This window comes from Anas acuta, chromosome 4, assembly GCF_963932015.1.
Source record: "Anas acuta chromosome 4, bAnaAcu1.1, whole genome shotgun sequence".
In the NCBI taxonomy this organism is placed as follows: domain Eukaryota; kingdom Metazoa; phylum Chordata; class Aves; order Anseriformes; family Anatidae; genus Anas; species Anas acuta.
Genome location: NC_088982.1, coordinates 3,053,743 through 3,077,652, shown reverse-complemented (window position 1 = coordinate 3,077,652; position 23,910 = coordinate 3,053,743). Strand labels below are relative to the sequence as shown.

General features: G+C 57.0%; 1 protein-coding gene across 3 annotated transcripts; it reads left to right on the top strand.

The window, feature by feature from the left end:
- The first annotated feature begins 3,503 nt into the window (after window positions 1-3,503).
- RNF24 (ring finger protein 24) lies at window positions 3,504-23,879 on the top strand. Of its 3 annotated transcripts, none has more exons than XM_068679569.1 (6): window positions 3,504-3,580; window positions 16,988-17,137; window positions 18,725-18,767; window positions 20,016-20,057; window positions 21,616-21,695; window positions 22,607-23,879. In XM_068679569.1, the coding sequence occupies exons 2-6, from the start codon at window positions 16,995-16,997 to the stop codon at window positions 22,743-22,745; spliced, it is 447 nt and encodes a 148-aa protein (XP_068535670.1). In that variant the 5' UTR covers window positions 3,504-3,580; window positions 16,988-16,994; the 3' UTR covers window positions 22,746-23,879. The 3 variants fall into 3 exon arrangements, with proteins under 3 accessions (XP_068535670.1, XP_068535669.1, XP_068535668.1); XM_068679568.1 differs by lacking the exon at window positions 3,504-3,580 and adding an exon at window positions 9,916-10,063; XM_068679567.1 differs by lacking the exon at window positions 3,504-3,580 and adding an exon at window positions 16,207-16,388.
- The last annotated feature ends 31 nt before the right edge of the window (window positions 23,880-23,910 follow it).

The following is a 23,910-nucleotide window of genomic DNA, read 5'->3' as shown; positions in this document are numbered from 1 at the left end:
CTGAGGCTGAGCACGAGGTGCCTTGGGTGGGTTGCGAGGAGGTGGGTCAGCCGTGGGCAAGCCCCGTGGAAGCGGCGCTGTCCCCTGACTCACAAAGCCACGCATGAGTCAAAGCCCCAGGTTAATCGAGGAGGAGAAGGAGTCTGCCCTGCTCCACCCTGCTCCACATGGGTCTGGCACGGGGCAGAAGCAAAGTCCTGCTGATGCCACAGAGGGAGTGGAGAAGACGTCAGAGGAAGCAGCCCCGATAATGCCTCCTCCTGGAGGAGCCTCCCCAGTATCCTCCCAAGATCTTCCCAAGGAGACCCTGCTGGTGGTCTTCTGCGTCCCACCTCCAAGGCAGAGATGGAGTGGGAACTCCCGAAATGTCTCGTTTTTGCCAATTTTTTGGCTGCACTGCCTCCTGGATCAGACAGCAAAGCCATCCCGTAGATCTGGAGAGAAAGGAGGGAGAAGGGGAGCCAAGGATAAATTCCTGTGCTGGATGAAAGCATCACAAAGGGGCAAACGAGGGTGATTATTTCCAGCGAAGGAGCTGGGGGAGGACGCAGGGTGAAGGTGGCCAGGAGCTGGCAGCAATATGCCATGGGTGCTGGGACCACAGAGGGTCTGCAGGAGCCCATCTCCTCCTCGGCCCACCAGGTCTCCTTTCTGCATTACTTCTATAACCAGCCTGGCAAAGTCCCCTTGACCAGGCAAAGCCAAGTTTTGGGGACAGACAGTCCAGACAGGCTGTTTTTATGTCCTCTGTACCACTGACACCCAGCGAGGTGACCAAATCCCATTTCTGCTGGCAGACCCGAGCCCACACCACAACTTCTGCCACCAGCAGAGGGGCCGAGGGCTGAGATTTCGGCAGCGCGGACCTCACCCAGAAACAGAGTTTGGGAAGAAGCCTGAGGGGAGCAGCCTCCTCCTCCACACCGGAGGCTGAATCTCAACCACGAGGTCAAACGGGAATCCTCCCACGAGAGCTGCCGGTGCTTTTCTTCTGCCCGATTTCATCTTCACCTCAGCCAAGCCCTACAAAGCCCCCCATGGGTTGTGTGGCACCAGTCATGGGCCAGCCTCCTGCGATGGCAAATACGGGGTCTGTCCCCAAAATCACCTCATGAATTTTTGTTCAAACACGCGAAATTACACATGTGGCACCCAAGAGCTGTTTAGGTTGGTGTTCACGGACAAATTCTGGGTTTTCTGCTCAGATGAGGGGCCGTGAGGCAGATCATGGCTTCCCTTGGGCTGTGCGGGTGGCAGTAGGCCTCACCCAGAGCAGGGGAACCCAAAACTGCCACCGCCTGCAGGCAGGGCTGAAATTCAGTGGCAAAGCCCCTGTCCCTGTCCCTCAGCCCAGTTGTGGCCCCATGGCTACCCCAGAGGAGCAGGAGAACCCCGGGGACTGCCATCACTCTGGTTTCCACCCAGTTCCAAAGGGACACGCAGGTCCCATGGCTGCCCTGTCACCCCGTTTCTCCTGGGGGGACAACAGGGCTGTGGTGGCACTCGTGGTCCTGAACTCATGCTGGGGCAGGAGGAAGGTTTTGGGGCTGGCTTGGTTCCCTCAAGAAAAGCTATGGAGGGGAGGAGGTGGCGGTGTCCACACCGCAACCTGGCAGCCCTGTTGAGACCCCGAGTAGGAGATCACCACAAAGCAAAACCATCTTGGATAAGAAGCGAGGAGAAAGGCGAGCATTTCACCTTCTCAAAAGGAGACCCACCCTCCCTTATCACCCCATCTCTCTGCCCTAAGGTCCGGGCACGGAAGCCTGCCGGATTTCTTCTTCCTGCACTCAACGAGTAGGAAAAACTGGATCTTCTCATAAATAAAGCGCGGCGGCGTTAGCGTGAGCGCCGGGAGCCCAAGGGTGTGCAGGGAGAAAGTGAACCTGTAATTAGGGTGATGAATCGGAGCTCAGAAACATATCCCCGCTCCCATAAATGTGCTGTTTCGGGGTTGCTATCTCAAGAGCTTCGTATCACCAGCCACAGGGGAAAATTCTTCCCATCCCTGCCGGGCCAGGGCTCCATGGGATCCTCGCCTGTAGGAGGAGACCCTCTGGGGACGGGGACCCCACCACTTCCAGTGCTTGACCATGAAGAAATCCCACCAGATACCCAACCCAAACCTCCCTGGAACAATTTGGGGTCATGAAGGCCAACAGTTGATGGACCTCCATCCTCCAACTGCCCCTTGTTGGACATCCTCGCTGCCTGCTTCTTCTGGCAGGGGACAAGGAGGTGGTGTAGGACAGCAGAGCTGGTCCCATCCCACGACTTCCCTCCCATCATCGTGTCATTGGGAAATGGGAACATCCCAAATCTGTGGCCAGCCACAGCTCCTCCAAGGGGACATGGAGGACGTTGCTCAGAGCGTGCGTGCAAGAGGAGGGATTGAGGGAAGCCAACGATGGCCATTTTTGGGTTCTTCACGAGGTGGAGATGAGGTTGGCCAGATAGGGCATGGGAGGAGCCCCGAGCCAGGCAGTAGGGCCGGAGTTTCGGGTTGTGCAACGCCCCCACGGCTCGCCCGGGTGAGGTCACAGAGCAGGAGGCACCTCGGCCTCCTCCACAAGGAGAGACACCGCCCAGAGCCATGGCATTAAATATGGTGCCACCTCTCCGTGGTCACGCAACGTGCCACCGGTGTCCCCACTGAGGCCGGCAGGTGGTGGGACAGGCCTGGGTGGGGTGGCATGTCCCCATTGTTCCCCATGTCCCTACTGTCCCCAATATACCCACTATGGCCTCATTGCCCCCCATGTCCCTATTGTCCCCAATGTTCCCATTATGTCCCCATTGTCCCCTCCATGCCCCCATTGTCCTCCATATCTCCAATAGCCCTATTGTCACCCTACATCCCCATTGTCCTCCATGTCCCCATTATATCCCCATTGTCCCCATGTCCCTATTGTCCCCAGTGTCCCCATTATGTCCCCATTATGTCCCCATGTCCCCATTATCCCCCTAAGTCCCCATTATGTCCCCATTGTCCCTATGTCCCCATTGTCCCCCATGTCCCCATTATGTCCCCATTGTCCCCCATGTCCCTATTGTCCCGTGTCCCCATTATGTCCCCATTGTCCCCTCCATGTCCCCATTGTCCTCCATATCCCCATGTCCCCATTGTCCCCCATGTCCCTATTTTCCCCATTGTCCCCATGTCCCTATTGTCCCCAATGTTCCCATTATGTCCCCATTATCCCCCATGTCCTTATTGTCACCCTATGTCCGCATTATGTCCCCATTGTCCCCATTATGTCCCCATTGTCCCCAGGTCCCTATTGTCACCCTATGTCCCAATTATGTCCCCATTCTCCTCCATGTCCCCAACACCCCCATTATGTCCCCATCACCCCCCTCCCCCCTCCCCCCTCCCCTCTCCATGACGTCACCCCTCCCCTCCCTACCCCCCCGGGTGAGGGGGGGGGGGGGGCTGTTCCGCGCAGGCGCAGTACGGCGCGGCGAAGCCGGGGCAGCCTTGCCCGGCGCCGGGCGGGGCGGGGCGGGGCGGGGCGGAGGGGGCGGGGCCAGCTCCATCCGGGTCCCTCCCCACCGGCGCCAGAGCGGCCTCGGCGGGACGGTGAGTGCGGGACGGGCCGGGGGGGGGCGGGATAAAGGGGGGGGGTCCCGGCCCTCACACGGGGCCGACTCCTCCTGAAGGGACGCAGCGGGTTAGGGATTCGTTGCTGTGTCGCTGTGGGGGTAGGGGTTGCCCCCCCGGTGCCGTTTTTTGGGGGTTGGAGCCCTCCCCGGTGCGGCTCTGTGGGGTGGGGGAGGCCCCTCGGGAGTGCTGTGGGGGGCTGAGGGGGCTGAGGGGGCTGAGGGGGCTGGGAGCCCGCCTCACAGAGCTCCTGTGGGGTAAGGGGATGCGCTGTTCAGTATCCCTATGGGGCAGGGTACCCCCCTCCGTTATCCTTATGGGGCAGGGGAACCCCCCCTTCAGTATCCCTATGCGGCAAGGAGCCCCCCCTCCGTTATCCTTGTGGGGCATGGGGACCCCCCTCCAGTAACCCTATGGGGCACGGGGACCCCCCCAGCATCCTTATGGGGCAAGGACCCCCCCTCTGTTATCTCTATGGGGCAAGGAGCCCCCTCCAGTATCCCTATGGGGCAGGGGAACCCCTCCCTCTGTTATCCTTATGGGGCAGGGGGACCTCCCGTCCAGTATCCCTATGGGATAAGGAGCCCCCCTCCAGCACCCTTATGGGGTGCTGAGCCCTTCCCATTCACTGCACTGTGGGGCAGGGATCCCCCTCTTCCAGCACCTCTATGGGGCAGGGGAACCTCCTGTCCAGTATCCCTATGGGGTAAGAATCCCCCCTCCAGCATCCTTACGGGGCAAGGAATCCCCCCTCCATTGTCCTTATGGGGCATGGGGACCCCATCTCCAGTATCCCTATGGGGAAAGGAGCCCCTCCCCAGCATCCTTATGGGGCAAGGACCCCCCCTCCGTTATCCTTATGGGGTAGGGGGACCCCTCCTCCAGCACCCTTATGGGGTACTGACCTCTTCCCATTCACCACCCTGTGGAGCAGGGACCCCTTCTTTTAGGACACTGAGTCCCCTTCCAGCACCCTAATGGGGCAGGGACCCCCTTTCCATCACCCCTATGGGGTAGGGATCCCCCTCCAGCACCCCTATGGGGCAGGACCCCCTCCCCTTGCACAACCCTATAAATCTGGGGTTGCCCCTTCCTTCCCTCTTCGTGCACTCCCCTCCTGTTCTCTGCAGGGCACCGCCGGTCCCTGCCACCCCATATCCTGTCCCTTTTTGGGGTGCCACGCTTGGCACCCCCGAGAAGGTCCCGACGTGGGGGGGGGGGGGGAGGAGGCGACGCTCTGAGGGCTGCCTTGGCTAAAAAAAGCCCAAAAATGAAAAAAAAAAAAGGGCTCGGGATAGAAGCAGGGCAGTGGGGCGGGCACATCCCGACCCTACTTCTGGCAGGGGACGCGTGCAGGTCCCACGGGGCTGCAAACTGCACGTTTGGGGTGAAAAACACGCCTTTGAGGTTTTCATTTTCGTGCGCCTGTGGTTTTTTTTTTTGGTATTTTCGGGGCTTGTGTTGTCTCGGACTTCCTCAGCCTGGCTTCGGGCTTTGTTTTAGCACGACTGTGGGCTGGAGGGGAGCGTCTCCCGACCCCAAAAACACCTTTGGGAACAGCGGGGGGGCTCTGCGGGGTCCATCGGGGTGCGGGGGGGGGTCCCACGTGCGGCGAACAAAGCGCGTGGCTCGTTGTGTTGTGCTGCTTTTTTTTTTTTTTATTATTATTATCGATTTTCTCTCCTCCTCTCCCCCCCCGCCCCTCTGGCAGGAGGTTAGGATTACGCTCTGCTCCCCGCCTTTCATCTCCTCCTTCCTGCCCTGCGCGACGTGTAGGGCCGCACGCGGGGACGCCGGGCAGGGCGACGAGGGGAAATCTGTGCTGCCCAGGTGGACAAACCCGATTCTTCTCACCCATCCGGGCTGTCAGAGCACGAGCTGAGCTCAAAATATGATTTTTTTCCCCTTTTTTTTTCATTGTTCGAGCCGTGTCCCCGCTGTGGTTGTCCCTCCCGGCGCCCCCTAAGCCAGCTCGCTGATTTATCGGCTAAAACCCCGTAAAATATCGCTCCCCAAATGCTGTCCCGAGTGTTTCACGCTCGCTCTGCTCCTCTCGTCTCCGTTGCTTGGCTCTTTTATTCGCGCAGGCCCGGCCGCTGGGCCATCTGCGGCGAGAAATGAAACGCAGATTTGGCCCTGAGCCCGGAAAGTAAAAAAAAAAAAAAAATAAATTAAAAAAAATGAACGAGGCTTTGCCTCGGATAACTCGGGGAGGAAGAGCGCAGGAAGAAATGCTCGAGGGCAACGTGGAAGGAGCCCAAAGCGTGCTAATTGCTGCGTTTTGTGTTAAAAATTAAAAAGGGAACGCGCCAGGAGCGGCGCGCAGAGGTGCCTGGGTGCTGTCACCGCGCTGCTGAGGGTGGTGAGGGGACCCGGCCCGGTCCCAGCAAGGATCCCCTTCTCTCTCTGCCCTCCCTAAACCCCTGAAAGTCTCCGGATTTTATTCCCTGCTCGGCACTTTGGAGCTTTTCCTCGTCGTTCCCACCCAAAATCTGGCTTTGGGTGGCTGTGGTGCCGCCTGGCGTGGGGGCTGTGCTGGTTTGGAGGCGGGCCGAAACTCTCCATCAGGCAGGGATGGAGAAGAGGACACGGGACGAGCATCCCATGGACCTTTCCTATATATTTTTTGCGTTCCTATTTATTTTTTGTTTCCTGCAAGCCGTGCTCTGCCCCGTCAGACTTTGCCTCGGGAGCGGCCGCCCCGTGGCATCATAACGGGGCCAGCTCAGCCCGGCTCGGGAGTTTCGGGGTGAGCAATGCAAGAACAGAGAGGAGCCGCTTGGAAAAGCACGGTCCGGCCCCGGCAGTGCCTCCTGCCACGCCGAGAGCCGAGCAGGAATTAATTTGGTTGTTAATTGGAGGTGCGGGGAGCTCGGGCATCACCTCCGCGGGGATGTGGTGGTAGCCAAGTGCTCTGCGGGGTGGAGCCGCGTTGGTGGGATGCTCAAAGCTGCTTTTTCCTCCCCAAATGGGTGATGTGACAGCGCGCCGAGCCCCTGCTGCCCCACCTCATGCATCCATTAGCTCTAATTAATTAACGAACATCTCGCAAACAAGACGTCGAAGGGGGAGTGGCAGCCGTGGAGCTCGAGAGGAGCTTGGAGACACCATGGGTGCGCCTCGAGGGGAGGATCTCCCGCCAGGAGGACATGTGAGCTGACCCCAAAAGCCCTCAAATGAACCAAGGAGCATACAGAGGATGGACAAACCACCACGGTGGCGGTGCCGGCGTCCCCATCCACATCTCACCGTGCCCCAAACCCCAAAGCAGCACCCAGCAAATCCCCACCGCGGCCTTAAATTAGCCGGGAGCAGCTGGGGTGGGGGCTGCCAGGGCTCAGGTTGCTCCCGCGCCGCCACCGCCTCGGCTAAAACTGGATCAAAGCCTGGGGAAAGGAGCAGGACGGGGGCAGGAGATGCAGCGAGGGAGCACGGGGCGGTGCGGGGTGTTTTAGTGCTACGGATGATTCCCCCCTTGGATGTTTCCGAGGTCGCCGTTGGTTTTTTTTGGAGCCTTTTGGGTTTCTTTTGCAGCTGCCGCTTCTAAAAGCCCCGCAGCGAGCTCGCTGCGTCGAGGTCGGAGAGGAATTCAGAGCTGGGAGGGCTCCTTCCTCTGCTCCCTTCAACTCGGGGGCTGCAAACGTGGCAAGGAGAGGACACAACTTTTTTTTCTGGTTTTTCTTCCCGCGGAGGATTAGCCCTGCAGGATTTACGCCGGGCTCTGGAAACGGCGCCAGGTTCCCAAGCGGAGAGAGAAAGCGAAAGCGCCGCGCCGACATTGCCCCCTTCTCGCTCCGGCCTCTCGGACCTAGCGGCTTCCCAGCTGGGGAAGGGCTTTTGGGGAGAAAAAAAGAAAAGAAAAGGCTGAAGGAAGCTGGAACGTGGTGCTGGGAGGCAGAGCTCAGCTCATCCATCGGCCCCTTTCCACCCCGGAGGGAATCCCGGCAGGTAAGGGGGCCGGGGAGCCCGACAGCCCGTCCCAAGTGATTTTAGGGAGCCCGGGCTCAGCCTGGCTGCTGCCAAGAGCGATAAATCCACCCGAGCATCTTCCCTTCCTCCCTCCCAGCCCCGAGCAGGCCCTTCCTGCCCGCAGCCTGCACGGAATTAAAGCGCTGGCGTGGCGTAAGGATCGAATTAAGCTCCTCTCCTCGCCGAGCTCTTTCGCAAAGCAGCAAATATTTCTGCCTGCCTCCAAAGGAATCATTTTTTCCATTGTTCCGCGCAAAACCCTCGCCGGGGCTCGGCTTTCCCCCCCCGGGGGTGGTTTCCTGGCGGATCGGTTCTTAAGGCAGCTGCGTTTTGGGGGCTTATTTATTTATTTCTCCCTTTTGTGAGCTCCTCAGCAGAGCGGGGACGCGCCGGAGCTGAACAAAAGCAGAGCCCTGCGAGCAGCCTGTCATAAAAGAGAGGGGGGGGGGGGTCCTGGTTGAAATTGTGGGTGAAACAGTGCAGCTTTGCTTAGGGTTTTTGGTTGTTTTGGTGGTTTTCTTGTGGGTTTGTTTTTTTTTTTTTGGTTTTGGTGGGAGTTGAAAGTGGGAAGTTCGCTTTCTGTGCGTCGAAAGATCACCTGAATCCCTCTCCCTGCTCGCAAAGCCTCCCTCACGCTCTGATTTATCTCACCTCTCGATGTTTCTCTCTGATTTATTGACGGTTCTCCTCCGAGCAAGCAGGTACGACCCGAGAGCAAACCTTCCCAAAGCAGGCAGCTGTTTTTTGTCACAAAAAAGGCCGTGCCTTGCTTCGTTCCCCAAACCAAATCACTGCGGGCCCGCTCGCCCCTTCCCCTCGCTCCGTTTTGGGGTCCATCTGCCTGAAAACTTCGTCGGTTTCGTCCCTCGCCAGGAACTCTAATCCCTTTCAATGAGATCAAGGGATTAACGTCTTATAAAATCACAGGATTAGCTTGAGCCATTTTTTCCCCCACCTTCCTTTCTGCGCAGCGTCACGGCAGCGCCGCGCCGGAGTTCTGAAAGGGAGCCGCTCGCCAGTGCTGGCGGAGATGGGGTGCAAGGAGCTGAACCAATTTATGGGATTTGGGGCCAATCAAAGTGTTTAAAGCAATATTTTAACCCTCCTGTGTGTTCTCCGTGGAGTTTTGTGCCATGGCAGGGTTTTTTTTCAACACATTTGGCCTCATCGGTCAGCGGTTAGCTTGGAGGTGCGTGGCTCGGATGATTTGCGGCTCCTGGTTGGGTAAGCACAGAGCTGGCCTGAAAGGTTTCCTTGCAGGAGATCTGCAAAGAATCGTGCTGAGAGACCTCCACGAGCAGTTCCTGGGGGCTGCATTACCCCTGGAAGCAGCGTTATTTCCAAAAGTCCCATTATTTCATAAAGTTGCTCCCCTGGAATGATCTTGGGGGGCTTGGGCTGCGCAGGGTCTTCATCGGGACGTGCCTTCCAACCTGATCGTCCCCAGCCCACGAGGAAAACCCGTGCACACCCCGGGGGTTTTTATGACATCCCCGCTCGAGGCACTGCCAGGAATGCCTGGCCGCAGCCCAGCGTGCCCAAAAAGGGCAGCTCCTAATTTCCACCCTGCTAACGAGGCCGCGGTGCTCTCATTGAACCGCTCCAGCAGCCGCCACGCCGCTCACCCCGTGAATTCAGAGGGGATTTCACACCAAACCCCTCTGAGAGAGCCTGAACAATGCCGTGGGATGCTGAGGGGAGGATTTGGGGTCCCCCCTCTCGTTTTAAAGGACGTGGCGGGCTGCGATCCGACCTCCGGGCTCTCTCCAAGCACCTCAAACTCGTAGTAAGAGCTTACGCAAAGGCTCCCGGGCGTCATGCGCTCCCCTGACCTTTGGAGAGACACTCGATGCAGCCTGCGTGCTCGTTGCTAAGCCGGGTCGTTAGCGCCAGCAATATATTTTGCCTTCTAGTAGCCGATTCAGCAGCCAGGAATCTGTAGGAATCTGGCAGGGAGTGGGCTGTTTTCGGGCCTGCCGGTCTCATGGGTGCCTGAGGAGGCCCCGGTAGCCTTGAAGCAGGTTTGGTTTTGGGTTTTCAATGAGTTCTGCATCAACGTCGCAGCCTCAGCCTGGTGATTTTGCTTATTCAGGGTTGAATTTCTGAGAAATTTTAAATTTCTGAGAAATTTAAGCCCTTAAGCCCTTGGGCAAGCCGGGAGTTGGGGCAGGCAATGCTCCAGATTTGTGCCTTGCCCGCTCGTCACCTCCCAGGTCCCACCAGCCCTACCCTGAATTTGGCGGTCCCTTGCCGTTCTCCGTCCCGCTGAGGTGAGGCCATGACATCGGGAGAGCTTTCTGGCTGCAGAAAATGTCATTTTTTTAAACCGTTTCTGTGCCAAACAGCTTGCCTGGCGTCAGCACCGCGTGTCAGGAGGGGTCTCTTCTGCCAGCTCAAGTCTTCCCCGCAGCCTGAGGACTTTCTGCAGGAGGGAAAGAAAGAAGGAAGGAAGGAAGGAAGGAAAGCGTGCTCCTGAAAGTGTCTGCTCCTCACGTAAGTCAGGAAAATCTGGCTAACTGACCTCATTAACACCTCCAGCCCTGAGATCAAGCCTCCTTTCTCCTCTCGGACACAAAGCAGGAGAGGGACAGCAGCGCTCAGCGTGGAGACGGAGAGGGAAGGACCCACGCGTGCTGTTCCTACACACATTTCTCCGTGGGGCTTGGCCAGGCACTCCAGGAGCAGAGAAATGATTCTTCTGCTGACCTCTGAGGCTTTTGCCCACCTCGCAGAGCCGTTGGAGTGAAGCAATTTGTGCCCCGGGACCTGACATCTCTTTTTTTTGCTGGGTTTTCAAGTGCTGCAAAGCCCCCGGTCGCTGTGAGCAGAGCAGAACGAGCCGGGGAAGAAATATTCCCCCAAAACCCAGTGCTTTTGGTAAAAGCAGAGGAAGGACAGGCTGAGCACGGAGCTCCTTTTATTTTTTTTTCCTGTAAGCATTAGGAAAAATATCAGATGGCAGTGACACGGCGGTGGGGTAAATTCCCAGCAGGCTGAGGTTTGGCTTTGGGGTTGCCTGGGTTTTCCTGAACGGTTTTTAATGCTGTCAGCAGCTGACAACGCGGCCCTCGCAGCAACAGAGGGGCTTTTGGGGCGGCTCTTCCCCGGGATTTCTTGGTGACTTTGGTTTTGGTGTCCGGCTTTCGGTTCTCCTGCATCGAGCTACCTGTTCTGCTTTTTGTATATTTAGTAAAAACGAAGAGAAGGAGTCTGCTGGGCACTCCCAAGGCCCAAAATCCGGGGTTTGGGCTCGGAAGGAGCAGAAGGCAGCAGCATAAAGAGGAATTCTTCCCTCCCAGGCCTCACGCTGCTTTTCCACCGCGAGGCTTTGCGGCCATCTGGATCCCCTTGCAGATTATGCCCCCAAAAAACCTCCATAACCTAGCAACCTCGGGGAGCTGAAACGAGCTCCTTCTTCCCTCCCGCATCCCAAATTGTGCTTGGCTCGGCTCGCCGCCTCGCTCAGGCTGCTGCCAGCAGCTGCTCTCCCCAGCCCCGGAGCTCCTGGAGCACTTTGCAGGGATTTATTGATCCCTGCACTGCTTTTTTTTTTTTTTTCCTATTAAAGGAGCTCAGGGAGTGGAGGTGAAGGGATTTCGGGAGGTCATATCGTCCATCTGCTTGGTGGAGAAGGCCGGTTGCTTTTTTTTCTTTGCTTTATCCAGCCTGGTGAGGGTGATTTGATTTTTTTTTTTTCCCCAAATGTGATATTTTGGGAGCCCCTTTAGCATCCCTCAGCTCTCCCTGTCTGGATTGCGATTCCCTGGGTTATCCGGGCGTTGAGCACTGGGTTCGGCCGGGCAGTGCTTGCAAGGAGCCCATGAATCGGGGAGAAAACTCCATAAATCGAGGCTTTGGCACCTGATGGGATGCGGTAGGGGCTGGTGCTGTGGGGGCAGCGGGGTCGGGTCCCACAGGGCCATCGCGTTTCACAGCCAGGAGGACGGAGGGGGGCTCGGGGCATCCTTTCCCTTCCCACCGCGCTGTCGGGAGGAAAAATGAGCTCAGCGGGTCGTGACATCGCAGCTGGGACGGAGCCACGTGCCAGGAAAAGGGGGTGGAGGGGAAAAAAAAAAAAAAAAACACGGAGCCAAAGGGGAAAAAAAAATTCCTCCAGCATTATCTCATGGCCAAGGAGAAGCCCGGCTCAGCTCACGCGGGCAGCCTGCGGCTTCCCTTCAGCCTCCCGAAGATGCTCTGGCAGCCACGGATCCTGCGGCTGCTCCTCCGACTTCCTGCGGCTTTCCCGAAACTTGCTGCCTCGCCTGCAGTTCCCAGAAAAGCTGTGCCGGGTGGGATGACCCCGGGGCTGCTTTCGATTCCTCGTTCCCGCTGCTGCCAGACACGGGGAGCCCAAGCTCCGCTCCCCTGCTGGCTTAGGCTGAATTTAAAAAAGCACCAGGGATTTTTTTTTTTCTTTTTATTTATTTTATATCTTTTTTTTTTTTTCTGTCTGGATCTTGCAAAATCAGCCCTGAGCGAGCCTCTTGTTTGCCTTGCTGACGGCCCCGGGCTTTAACCTGGCGCTGGGAACTGCAGCTGACCTAATTCCTGCGCCTCTCCGGCAGAAGCAAAAAGGTTTTTCCTCCTCAAGATGCGCCTCGGGACGGCGGTGACAGGGCTGCTTCTCCGCTAAACTGACCCTTGAGGATCCAGAAAACTGCAGTGGTGCTGGTGGCACTGCCGGGAGGTTCTGTTTATTCTCATTTTAAGACTTTTTGGCCTTTTTGGCTGCTGATCGCTTCGCCGGGAGCCTCTTCCAGCTCGCTCTTTCCCCGCCAGCAGCCGAGGGGGTTAAATTTGTGTTTGGTGTCGTCCAGCCAGGGAACGAAGCCAGGGAATTTTGGTTCCCGTTCCAAAAGCATCCGATTCCCTCTTGGAGGGAGGGGAAAGGGCTCAAAGGTCTGAACCAGGCAGCACCTCCTGGGCAGGCTTTGCTGGAGAACCGCGGCGCGATAGCCCAGAAGGTGCTGGGCGCACCCCTGCTGGTGCAGGGACGTTTGGAGGGAGATAAATTACACCAGGAGAGGTTTTAGGGCCTCTGCATGGGGGTTTGCAAACCCCATCCCGTGCACCTAGCTGCCCCTGGCCCTGCGTGGAGCATCCTGCTTCCACGGGGAGGAATTTTTAATTTCTGCTGCCCAATTTCTGGGGGAAAAGCCGGGTCCTTTTGCTCTCCAACCTCCCGCTGTTCCCCGTTCTGCTTTCCATGAGCTCAGCTGGGTCTGGGGGGCTGCCACCGGCTTTTGTCACCCCCTCGGTGACGTGCGGTGACCCCTTGGGTGCCCCGGTGGTGACAGCTCCGTGTTGGGATTCACCAGAATTCACCCACGTGTCACGACATCTCCTGCCGGGCTGCTTATCTGAGTAGCATCTCACTGCTGCTTCCAAAGTGCCCCAAAACCCCTTTTTTTTTTGGAAAAATTATTTGGAAATCTCAGCCTGGACATATAAATGTCATATTTATGGCTTGTGGAAATTCCCAGGGGGAAGGAGATGGGGCGTGTTCCTCAATTCCCCCTTCAAACGAAGGGATTTGGGGAAACTTTTCCTAGTGCCTGCTGCCTGCAGCCAGCCACCAGCCCCAAAACCGAGCCCTTGGCCTGGGCTAAACGTGGCTGGGATGCTCGGCGCTCCGGAAAGAAATAACAGCAACAAAAACACCCTTGGAAGGAGAGAAAAAACCCCAAGGACCATCGGGAAGCAGCGAGGGTGAGGTCCCCACAGCGCTCCCAGTGCCGTGCAGCAGGGTAATCGCCTCTTGGGTTCCTCCCTTGGAGGTTTCCCCACTGAAAGCTGCGTGGAAGAGCTCTGCCGAGCTGGTTGAGCTCGTTAATTGCTTGCTGCTGTTAATGAGAAGGATGGATTTGGGCTGCGTGGCTTCTTGGGGTTTGCCTTGAAGTGCCCGGCTTGTAATCAGAGGGTGCGGCGGGCAGGGGGAGGGCCGCGGGACCTGCAGCTCTCCCTTCCCTGCCTCCCCTGCTCTTTAACCTCACGTTAACCAGAACTGGGCCTTAATTAAAGCCGTTAATTAAATCCCACAGGGACGCGGAGGCTGCGTCCTCCCCGTCCCCGCGGCTGCGTGCGGACCGGCATCTCCTGCAGGGAGTTCTGGGGTTTCCTACGGGATCCCTCCCCGCGGAGAAGCCCCGTCCCTGCGTCCAGCCCTGTCATAAGGACACCTCGGTGCCTTTTAATTTCAGGGCTTTCGGGACGTATCCCCCATGCCTCAGCCTGGGAAAATCCGGCTTTCCCTCCTTCCCTTTCATCTAGGCAGCCGGGTTTGCACTGAGGGGCAGCCTGGCACCTTTTTATAACCCTGCCTCCAGGTCCTGCTGGGTGCAGGTCGGGATTTCAGACCCGCAGCCAGCCCCACGCGGGGTCTGGGGTCCCATGGGCACAGCCTGAAGCTTTTTGTCCTGCCTCGGAAAGCTCCCGGCCTCCCTCACGGCTCCTTTTTATTTCTTCTGGCTGCGCTCTGGCAAATCTGAAGCGAATTAAAGCACAGCTCCTCCCCTACCACGCTCCCCACCCCCCAAAAAAAAAGAGAAAATCAAACAAACCAAAAGCTTGGCTCCTTAAAATCATCCCATTTCAGGCTTTTTTTTTTCCAGTTAACAGTTTCCTGGATCCTGGGCAGGCTCTTTTTTTGCCTCTATCTGCTGGATTTTTCGCCGTAACATTTCTGCACCTCTGGGATCGTCCCTAGGAGAATGAGCCCCTGCTGTAGGGTCACGGCCACCTTGGGCACGGTGTTTTGGGGCAAAATCCCAGCCAGGAGGATGCGGCAGGGAGCTTGGGATCCCTCGGGCAGCTGTGGTGGTTTGTAGCTGTGGTCCGGTGGAGCAGCTGGATGTGGCCGTTGGGAATTTGTGGCTGGAGGAGATCTGAGGCCCTAAATCCCAGGCCCTAAATCCCAGGCCCTAAAAAGGACCAGCGCATCTCCGCTGACATTCTCAGTGCACTGAAGCCCCCAGAGCTGGCTCAGTTCGGAGAGCGTCGCAGCTTGAAGGAGCTATGAAGGAAGAGGGTCGGTGCCGTGCTGCTTGGTTTGGTTGTTTTGCCTCCAAGATCGGTCCCGGATTATTTGGGGTGTTCGGCTGGCCGGAGGGATGCTCTGTGGGGGCATTCGGCTCCTCTCCATGCCCCGGTAGCGAGATCCAGCATGTTGGGGTCTCCGTCTGCTCGTTTTTTCAAGCCTTGGTGAGGCTTGCTCCTGAAACCTGCGTTCCCACAGAGGATTTATGATCCTCAGGACCCCAAAAACACGCTGCCGACCACGGTGGTCCCCCAGATGGGAACCTCAGCCGCTGACGTTCCTGGTGGGAGGCCACAAGCTCTGCTCCCGGCTCGCAGAACCTCTCCTTCCCCGCATGGGGCAGCCAGCAAACCTGGAATATTTCTGGAAATCCAAGCCAGCGGCCAGCACGAGGAGCCCCTGGATCAAAAAGGAAGCAAGAGGAGGCTCCCGACCGACGGGAGAGGCCCTGCGCCGCCTGAAATCCCTTTGACCCAGCAAAGAGCACGGGGATTAAAACCCGAACCCAACCCCGCGCAGCCACGCGAAGCTGCGCATTAACTGTACCCGAGTCGGGAACAAAGGTTTGGGGGTGGTGTCGCTTTTTTTTTTTTTAATTATTTATTCGCAAAGCAAAACAAAAAAAAAAAACAACAACCACCTCGGTGGCGTTGTGCAAGCCTCTGTGCGTGCGGGCTCGCGGCTTTTGCAGCCTTCCCGCTCGGGCTGGGCGCCTCGCTGAACACGTGCTTGGCTCTCGGGGGGTTTTAATCAAGTCCAGGCTTTACCAAAAATCGTTTTTACGCCTCAAAAACCAAGGGAGCCAAAAGCAGCAGCGGAGAGGGGAGCTTGGGGCGGCGGGGATGCTGCCCTCGGAGAGGGGCAGGAGGTAACGCTGGGCTGGGGGGCCAGCCTCGAGAACCCCAGAGGGGAAGAAATCGGTGCCAAGAAGGCGTGAGGATGCCAGGTGGGTGCTGGAAGCTGCAGGAGGGGGGCTGGGGCTGCGTTTTGGGGCCGTGTTTTAATTTTGCTGAGGCTGCTGAGCTTGCTGCTGTCGCGTCGTCTCGCTGCCTGCCCAAAACAGCGGGGCCTGATCCTGCGAGGAGGCAAAGTGTGGGATGGGAGAGCTGCTCCTGCACCAAGAAAACACCCGGTGAGGCTTAGAAAAAAAGGGGACAAAGGAGGAAAGGCTGCTCAGGAGCGTCTGCTGTTGGGTCGGGTTTCTTTGCTGAAGCTTCCTGGGCTTAAACCCGGTTTCTTTAGGTGCCACAAAGTCCTTGCGCCGTTGGGGCCACGGCAGCAGCAAAGAGCACGGATAATTTCAGGGATTATTTTCTTTCAGACCCTAAATCCAGCCTTGCTGGGAGCCCAAATGCCTCCCTGCAACTCCGCAGCTCAGATTTGGGGCTTTTCATCGCCGTTTTCCCCGGTTATCCCTGGCCACCTCCCACGCTTTCACCCCGTCCTGCACAAAACCTGGAGCTCCTGCGCCGAAAAATAAAAAAACCCTGCTCCGGGGGGATTTTGTCATCCCTCCGTAATTTAATTCCCCAAAAGCTGGGGGCAGACTGCAGGTAGTTTCCCTGTTTGTTGTGAAACTGGCTTGCACGCCGCCTCCCGTGGGCAGTAACCGATGAAAGGAAAACAAGAGAGATCATTTATTATTGTTGTTTTTTTTTTAACTTCCTTCTCCGAGCTGGGGGCGGGGGAACTTTATGCCTGCTCATTCAAGGGTGAGCGGCTCGGGAGCCGCGGGGCGGAAAGGAACGATGAGGAGCCCCAGCAAATCCCTGCTTTTCGGTGATTTTTCGGATGTTTGGGGCTCGGGGAGGTTTATATGGCATGGGAGAGCTCGCAGGCTGAAATCATCACCCCGGGGATGTGCACGGGGAGGTTTCATCGGGCTCTGTCTGCGGGCTTTGTGCTGGCACCTGTATTTATGGCACCTGTAAATCCCGGCAGCTCTGCCATCTGCCGTGGTGATGTCCTTGCCCTCCCCTCGGCCCCAATGGCAGCGTGGAAATCACCCTAAAGGAGTGCCGGAGGGCAGAATTTCTGCTCAGGGAGGAAACCGCAGGAGGGGAGGGGAAGAAAAACTCTCCGGTGTGCCTTCTGGCTGCTTTGGGGCATTTCAGTCTAATTAATCGGGGTTTCGGGCACAGGGGGACGTTGGGATTGGGGTGGCTTGGATGCAAATCCCCGCCTGGAGCTGAATTTAAAGGACTGCCTGCGTCGGCAGGAGGGGAAATCGCTGGGCGAGGAGCACATGGAGGGAGAAGGGGAATCCCAGGCACGGTTTAGCCTGCCCTGCTTTGTTTTCGGGGCGTCCCTCCTCTCTGTGGGGCATCCCGTGTGCGGATGGAGCCTGACGTCCTCCTCTTCTCTCCCTTTCCTCGCAGCCTACCCATGAGCTCGGATTTCCAGCACTACAGTTTCAGGATGCCGAACATCGGGTTCCAGAACCTGCCTCTCAACATATACATCGTGGTTTTCGGCACGGCCATCTTCGTCTTCATCCTCAGTTTACTCTTCTGCTGCTACCTGATCAGGTAAGAATAACTGATTAGAGAAAGAATTTTTTTAAAAAAAGGATTAAAATCAGCAAAAAGGATTTGCTCAGCCCTTAGCATCGGCCTCACCATTCATCCCTCGCAGAGGAAACGGACGCGGAGCTCATGCAGCGTGGACCCAACATGTCTGGGAGCGAGCAGCTCTGAAAGGAACCGTGTTATCGGCTCCAAACCCAGCAGAAATTTATTTCTGGGGCCACTTAACACGGGCACGGAGCGTGGTTGCTCAGGCAGGCGTCTCAACCAGGACTTGGAAGCGGGGTTTTATGGTTCCTGCCCAGCTCTTTAATGGCTAACTCGGGCACCGGCTGCTTAGGGAATGTTTAATGCCTGCCCCCTCGTTACCCTACCCAAATTGTTCCTCGTGAGGGATGTGTTTTCCCCGGGTTGAGCTGAACCTACGCGGCTTGCCTGCAAAACGAAGAGGTGTTTGGGCTTTGCGAGTGTTTTCCTGGGCACTGGGTCTCGCTGGGTGTGTTCTGCCCCAGAGAAGAAATAACCAGGAGTAATGTCTGGAGGATGGAGCCAGAAAACCTTTAAATTTAGAAGTTGGAGGCGTGTGGGAAGAGAGAGGGTGAGTAACTGCTGAGAGAAGCCAGCGAGGGAAGTGGCAAGCTCCTGCTGTCTTTAAATGAAGACGGAGTGCCTGTCGGGGAGGGATGTTTGGCTGCCACCCTCAGGAATAACACCGACCTCTGAGAGATGGGAGCTTGGGCTAGATCATCTAACGATCCCTGCACAGCCCCAGCCTCGACCAAGACCCGAGGAATCCAAGCAGCAGCACCAGGATTTGCAAAGGAGGATCCCCCGCACCCGGAGCAGCCCCAGAAACCCAAAGCCTCCCAAAAACCTGCGGCAGAAGGATCCGGTACACAAAGCAACACCTTGAGTTCATGCTGAGTTTCTCCCCCTCCTCAGCCAGCTGCTGAAGCCCTCCTGGGTTACCCCACACATCCCTGACCCCCCCCGTGCTGAGATTTGGGGCTTTTAACCGAGGATCACATCTGGAGGCTGTGGAGCAGCGAGGAATTCCTTTAACATATGGGGAGATGCGACACGGGAGCATCCTCTGCAGCCTTCTTGGTGCAGCAAACCCAGCCAGGAGGCACCCCGAGCATGAGAGAGCCAATATCTGGTGTTTTTACCCCAATCTCCGAGCTGACAGCATGGGATCAAGGATTGCCTGTGGGATCTGCCACCGCCGCCCCCCCGTAGCCTCTCGTTTGGCGAGTCTCTGATTGCCCACCACCTCCGCGAGGCACGGCGATCAGCTCTGGAGCTGGCTCTCCTGGGAGAGCTTTTTTCCCCCTCGTAGGTGGTCCCCGGCAGCCAAGCTCTGCTTTTTCCCATCTGGGTTTCATAAGCACTTTCCCAGCCTCGGGGCTGGGCCAGTTTCACCCTTCTTGCTCCATCCCCGCTCCACAAAAAGCCGAAAATCACAAAGGAAAACCGAAGCGATTAGATCGGGAGGGGAGGGAAGCGAGGTGTCTTTGGGGTGTTCCTGCTGTTTTGGGGTAATCCTGCTGTCTTGGCCTGCCCTCACTTCTCTCCCTCTCTTCGTTCCAGGCTCAGACACCAAGCACACAAAGAGCTTTACGCCTACAAGCAGGTGAGGTGATGAACCGGCTCCGAGAGCCAATAATCGCTCCTTCAGGTTGCCATTGAGCTTTTCTTTTCACCGGGAGGCCCTAGGTCTTTGAAAAGAGGTTGCCAACGTTCTGCCAAACCTCTTTTCCTGGTGATTTAGGGTTTTTTTTGCCAGCTGGGCCCCCTGAGAGCATCTCTTGCCTGCATGCAGTGCTCTGCAGGTCTCAGCATTTCGGGGTCTGCTGCTGTCTGACCTGGATGCTGCCGTGCAGGTGCTTGGGTGCTTCCCCCTAGGTGAGCCCAGAGGCAGCAAGAGCAATCAGCAGGACTAAAAGAGCAGAAATATCATTTATTTAAAGATAAAACACCCAGAAAGCAAGAGTTTAAGCTGGGATAGGCTTCCCCCAGCTGAAACCAAACACGGGTGCCAAGTCTCGGAGCGTTTTCCTGGGCACTGGGGACGTCTCCACCCTCGGAGCACCTCCACTGGCGCTTCCCAAACCCTCGGGGGTGTCGTGGTGGCAGCATCCAGCGCTCCTCCAGCAGCTGCAGCGTGGGCTGGAGCTGGCTGCGGGGTCAGCACAGCCCCATCCATCCCGGGGAAGGCATCGCTGCGGCCAACCCAGCTGCTTTCTGCAGCCACCCACACGCAGGGGTTAAAATAAACTCCATTTTCTGCTGAAACATCCCCTTTTCCCCGGGGTTTTGTAGCTTTTTCCACCTCTGACCTAGCGTTCAGGCAGGAAACCGAAGGAGGTGGGGCCGGGCTGGATGGATGTTGCAGCACGTGGCTGTTCCTGGAGCGCAGCCCCCTCCAGGCGCTCGGTTTGGGGACCTCCTGAGGTTTGTCCTCGGATCTTTTTTTTGTGCAAACACCACTTTTCGCCCTGTCCACCCACAGGGATGCCTGCAGGCTGGAGGTGGGGTACTGGAGGTTTCTGGCTCCACACGTACGGAAAGCTGTCACAGCACGGGCACGTCTGTGTGTATTTTTTATTATTATTGCTAGGAGTGTGCAGAACTGGCCCAGTTTTTAGCGTATTTTTAGAATTCAGGTTTAATTTACAGCAGGCTCTTTCTGCTCACGCTGTGCCCTGCAAAACCTGAGCCCATTGCTGCCTTGGTGCAGCACCCAGCCCCAGCTGGTGGCCAAAAGAGGGGATTTTCAGTGTAACAGAAAGGGTTTGCGTGTGGAAATTCGGATTTATGGGGATCTGAGTGGCTGTAAACGCAGCAGGAGCCGTGTCCTGACCCCGTCTCTGTGTTGCAGGTCATTCTCAAGGAGAAGGTGAAGGAGCTGAACCTCCACGAGGTGAGTGCGTGCGGGGCTCTGCTTCCTGGGGCACCGCCAGCAGCGGGGGAACGCGATGAGTTTCCATCCCCGGCAGCTCCTGCAGCTCCCCTCCGTCCCTTGCCACCTCCTGGCTGCGAGGACACCGTGCCAAAAGCTGACGTGTGCCTGGCCCTGCAGCCTCCTTGCACCTCCTTGTGCTCGTTCCCCGACGCTGCTCCTCATCCTCTGCGCGTCCCACCGCTCGCTAACACAGCTGCCGCGGGCACAGCTGCAGAGGGGCCGGATCGAGCCAGCCCCAGCCCCCTCCCAGGGGCCTTTTCCTTTTTATGCACCATTATTTTCATGCGTTATTAATTTTCGTCATCATCATTTTCAAGCAGCATTGTTTTCCTGCAGCGGTCTTTATGCGTTTTCATGCATTTTTTTTAACACGTTTTCATGTATTTTTGTGCATTTTCATGCATTGCTGTCTTCATGCATTTTCATTCATTGCTATTTTATGCATTTTCATGCATTTTCACGGATTGCTTTTATGCATTTTTGTGGATTTTGATTCATTTTCATGGATTTTGATTCATTTTCATGCATTTTTATGCATTTTCACGCGTTTTTGTCTGTATGCATTGTCGTCTTCATGCAATTTTCCACGCGTGATTGTTTCTCCTGCAATTTTTTTCCACGCATCATCCCTTCGGTGCATTTTTTTCATGCATTGCTGTGGGTTTTCTGCGCCGTCGTCCCCGCAGCAAGGAGCTGTGGCTGGAGGAGGCCGGCTGCGGGCTGCTTGGGTGTGTTAGGAATTAAAAGCCCTGTTTGCATCCCCAAAGGGGGTTTGGGGAAGGCTGGGAGGGTTTTGCTCAGGCTTCTTCCGAAATATCCCATTTTGGGCAAAAAATGGGGTATTGGGGGTTTGCAGCAGCAGCTGCCAGGAATCACCGGGAGGTAAAATCCCTGCTGGGCTCCTCTGTGCTTGCCCAGCTCTGTTTTTTTTCCCTTTTTCCCATGACGCTGCCTCTCCGAGGGCTTCACAGGCTCCAAAAAGTGCTCGTTCCTCGGTGCAAACCCACCAGGCTCTGCCCCCCAGCTTTATTTGCAGTGCTTCCCCGCTGCCTCCTGCGATGTTTGTGGGTAAAGCAGAAAGGGAGGCGCTGCCCGGCCCAGAGGCTGCCAACCCCAGCAATTAGAGCCCGGATTAAAGGCAGATTGGGCTTTAAACTTATTTTGATTGCTGTTTAAATGAACGGAGCAGCTTAATGACCGCAGGAGCCAGAGGATTTACCTCCGGGAGGGCCGCAGCCCCGGGGCTCTGCAAAGCTGCGCTAAGCCGGGCTCTGTCCCGCAGCCAAGCCAAGCCCTGCCCAGCTGCGGAGCTCAGACAGGAGCCAAATTCCCCTTTTTTTCCCCAATTAAAGGCAGTGGTGAGGTGAGCACCGGGGAGACGACAGAAACGTGCACCAGGAGCCAGGAAACACTCACAGGGAGGTTTTTGGGGGAGCATTTCCCCTGGTTTAGAGATATGTGTGGATTTTTTGTGTTGGAAATCGCTGACCGTGCCGGTGACCTGCTCGTCTTTCAGATCTGCGCCGTCTGCTTGGAGGAGTTCAAGCCCAAGGACGAGCTGGGGATCTGTCCGTGCAAACATGCCTTCCACAGAAAGTAAGTGCGGGACAATTTCAAACAAAGCAGGAGCCAGGGGCTGGGGCTGGGTCCTTTGCACGCCTCTGGTCCGAGGCACGACGCGAGGGACGGCGCCTGAATTACGCAGCCGGTGCTGCTTAGCCTGTCCCGGGCTTTAGAGAATAAACAACTGCCACCTCCCCTTTAATCAGCTTTTATTTACGGCGTGGAGCGGTGCTGCTCACCCCTTGGCTCCAGGATCAGCACCAGGCTGCTCTCCCAGGCTCTCTGAGAGCCTGGAAAGCCAAGCACGGCCCCAAATCCACCTGCGCCTGCAGCTCCTGGGTGGCTGCCGGGCTCCCCCTGTGCTGGAAAAGCCCCGGCCCGGGGCGCTGTGATTTTTGAAGGCGTTGCAAGAGGCAGCGAGGCGGAGGCGCCGGCACAGGGAGGTGCCAAAGCCCAAAAAATGCTCGTTCAGGTGGAGAGCGTCTCTTAAATTCCTCCACCAGGGCTAGGGGATGGCTGTGGGTGAGCTGAGCTCGCTGTGGTGCTCCTTTCTGCCTTGCTGCGGTGGGAGAGGACAGAGGAGAACCAAAAAGCCTCCCTTTTTGCCTGGTTTTGTGGTGTTGCATCTTCAGCAATCTGCTCTGGGGTTTTCTTCCCCCTCCAGCAAGGGGAAAGGAAAAAAAAAAAACAAAAGAAAGGAAAGGAAAAGCCCCTTAGCAGATGGCTCTGAGCGTTCAGAGCAGCAAAACTCCAGCGTAACGCTTTGGTTACGTTTGGTTGTATTTTATAAAGACAGTTTTACGTGCACAAAGGCACCTAGGCAGTGAATTCATTGCGCTGACGATGCTGCAGGGGGGGTGGAAACGACTCAGCCCTGACACAGCCCTGATTTGGGGTGATTTGGGGGAATTTGGGGTGATTTACCCATTTTTTTTTCCCCCCAGGTGCCTCATCAAATGGCTGGAGGTGCGCAAGGTGTGCCCGCTCTGCAACATGCCGGTGCTGCAGCTGGCCCAGCTGCACAGCAAGCAGGACCCCGGCCCCCCCCAAAGCCCCCTCCCGGGCGCGGAGAACCTGGTATAGCTCCGAGCCCCCCCGGACTCACCCCGGCGCTCAGGGGGAGCCCCCCCCGGGCACCCGGAGCCGCCAACCAAAGCACTACGGCACCAGCACGGAGCTGGGGATGGACGGACGGACGGACAGAGAGCTGAGAGCACTTTAGGAGGGAGCACGTTCCCCCCCCCCCGCACCTCCCTCGTCCTCAGAATGAGGTTTTTGGGGTTTTTTGTTTCCTCCCCGGGATCCCGGAGCTGAGGGAGAGGGGGAGAGCCTCACCTCGACACCCAGCCCGCAGCCGGTGCCCCCCCGTGAGCAGCGCCGCCCACATCCACCGCGGGTTCGGTGGCACCCGAGGGGGGATTTGGGGTTTTATTTCCCCTCCTGGGGGGGTGATGTGGGTGCAGCCCCACCTCGGTGCTGCCTTTCGTGCTCTCTCTGCCCCCAAGGGCTTCGTGCCGGGATCCCAAAAGGGCTGAGCGGGGCAGGGGGGCCGTGTCCCCCCCCCACAGCGCGCGTTGGGCTACCTCAGGGCTTCCTCAACCCCCTGCCACGGGTGAGCCCCCAGGGGGGGACAAAAATCCTGCCCTGTGCACCCGCTCTCAGCCCCAGGGGGCTCCAGGCAGTGCCAAAATCCCCCAAACCAAGCAGCCCGCGGGGCGCAAGCTGCTGGGGGGGGGGGGGCAAAACGCCCCCACTTTGCCTTTTGGAGCAAACCCGAGCACCCCACAGGCACCCGGCCCCCTTCTCCTTGCAGCTCTCGGTCCCTTTTAGGGGGGCAGAGGGGGGGGGCTCAGTATTACCAGGGGCACAGCAGCGTGGGGCGTCCCCCCCTATAAAAACCGTGTGCCCCCCCCCGACTGTTTATGGAGCGTGGAGCCTCATAGACGTGTTTGTACACTACGAATTCTGCAGCAGAATATTTTTTAAAACGGTCGCTGTTTTTTCTTTTTTTTCGTTTTTTTTTTGGTCTTTTTTTTTTTTTTGTAAGCTCTATTTTTGTATATTTAATTGCTATTTTAAAAATTCTAATGCGTCTTTTTTGCTAATCACACTATTCGTAAGGAAAACGAGGAGAGAAAAAAAAAAGAAAAAAAAAAAACGTTTTTTTTTTTTTGCATGTGATTTGACTTGAAATGTAAATAAAAGCAGGTTTTGGAAGCTGTGTTTGTAGGGGGGTGGGAAACGGCCC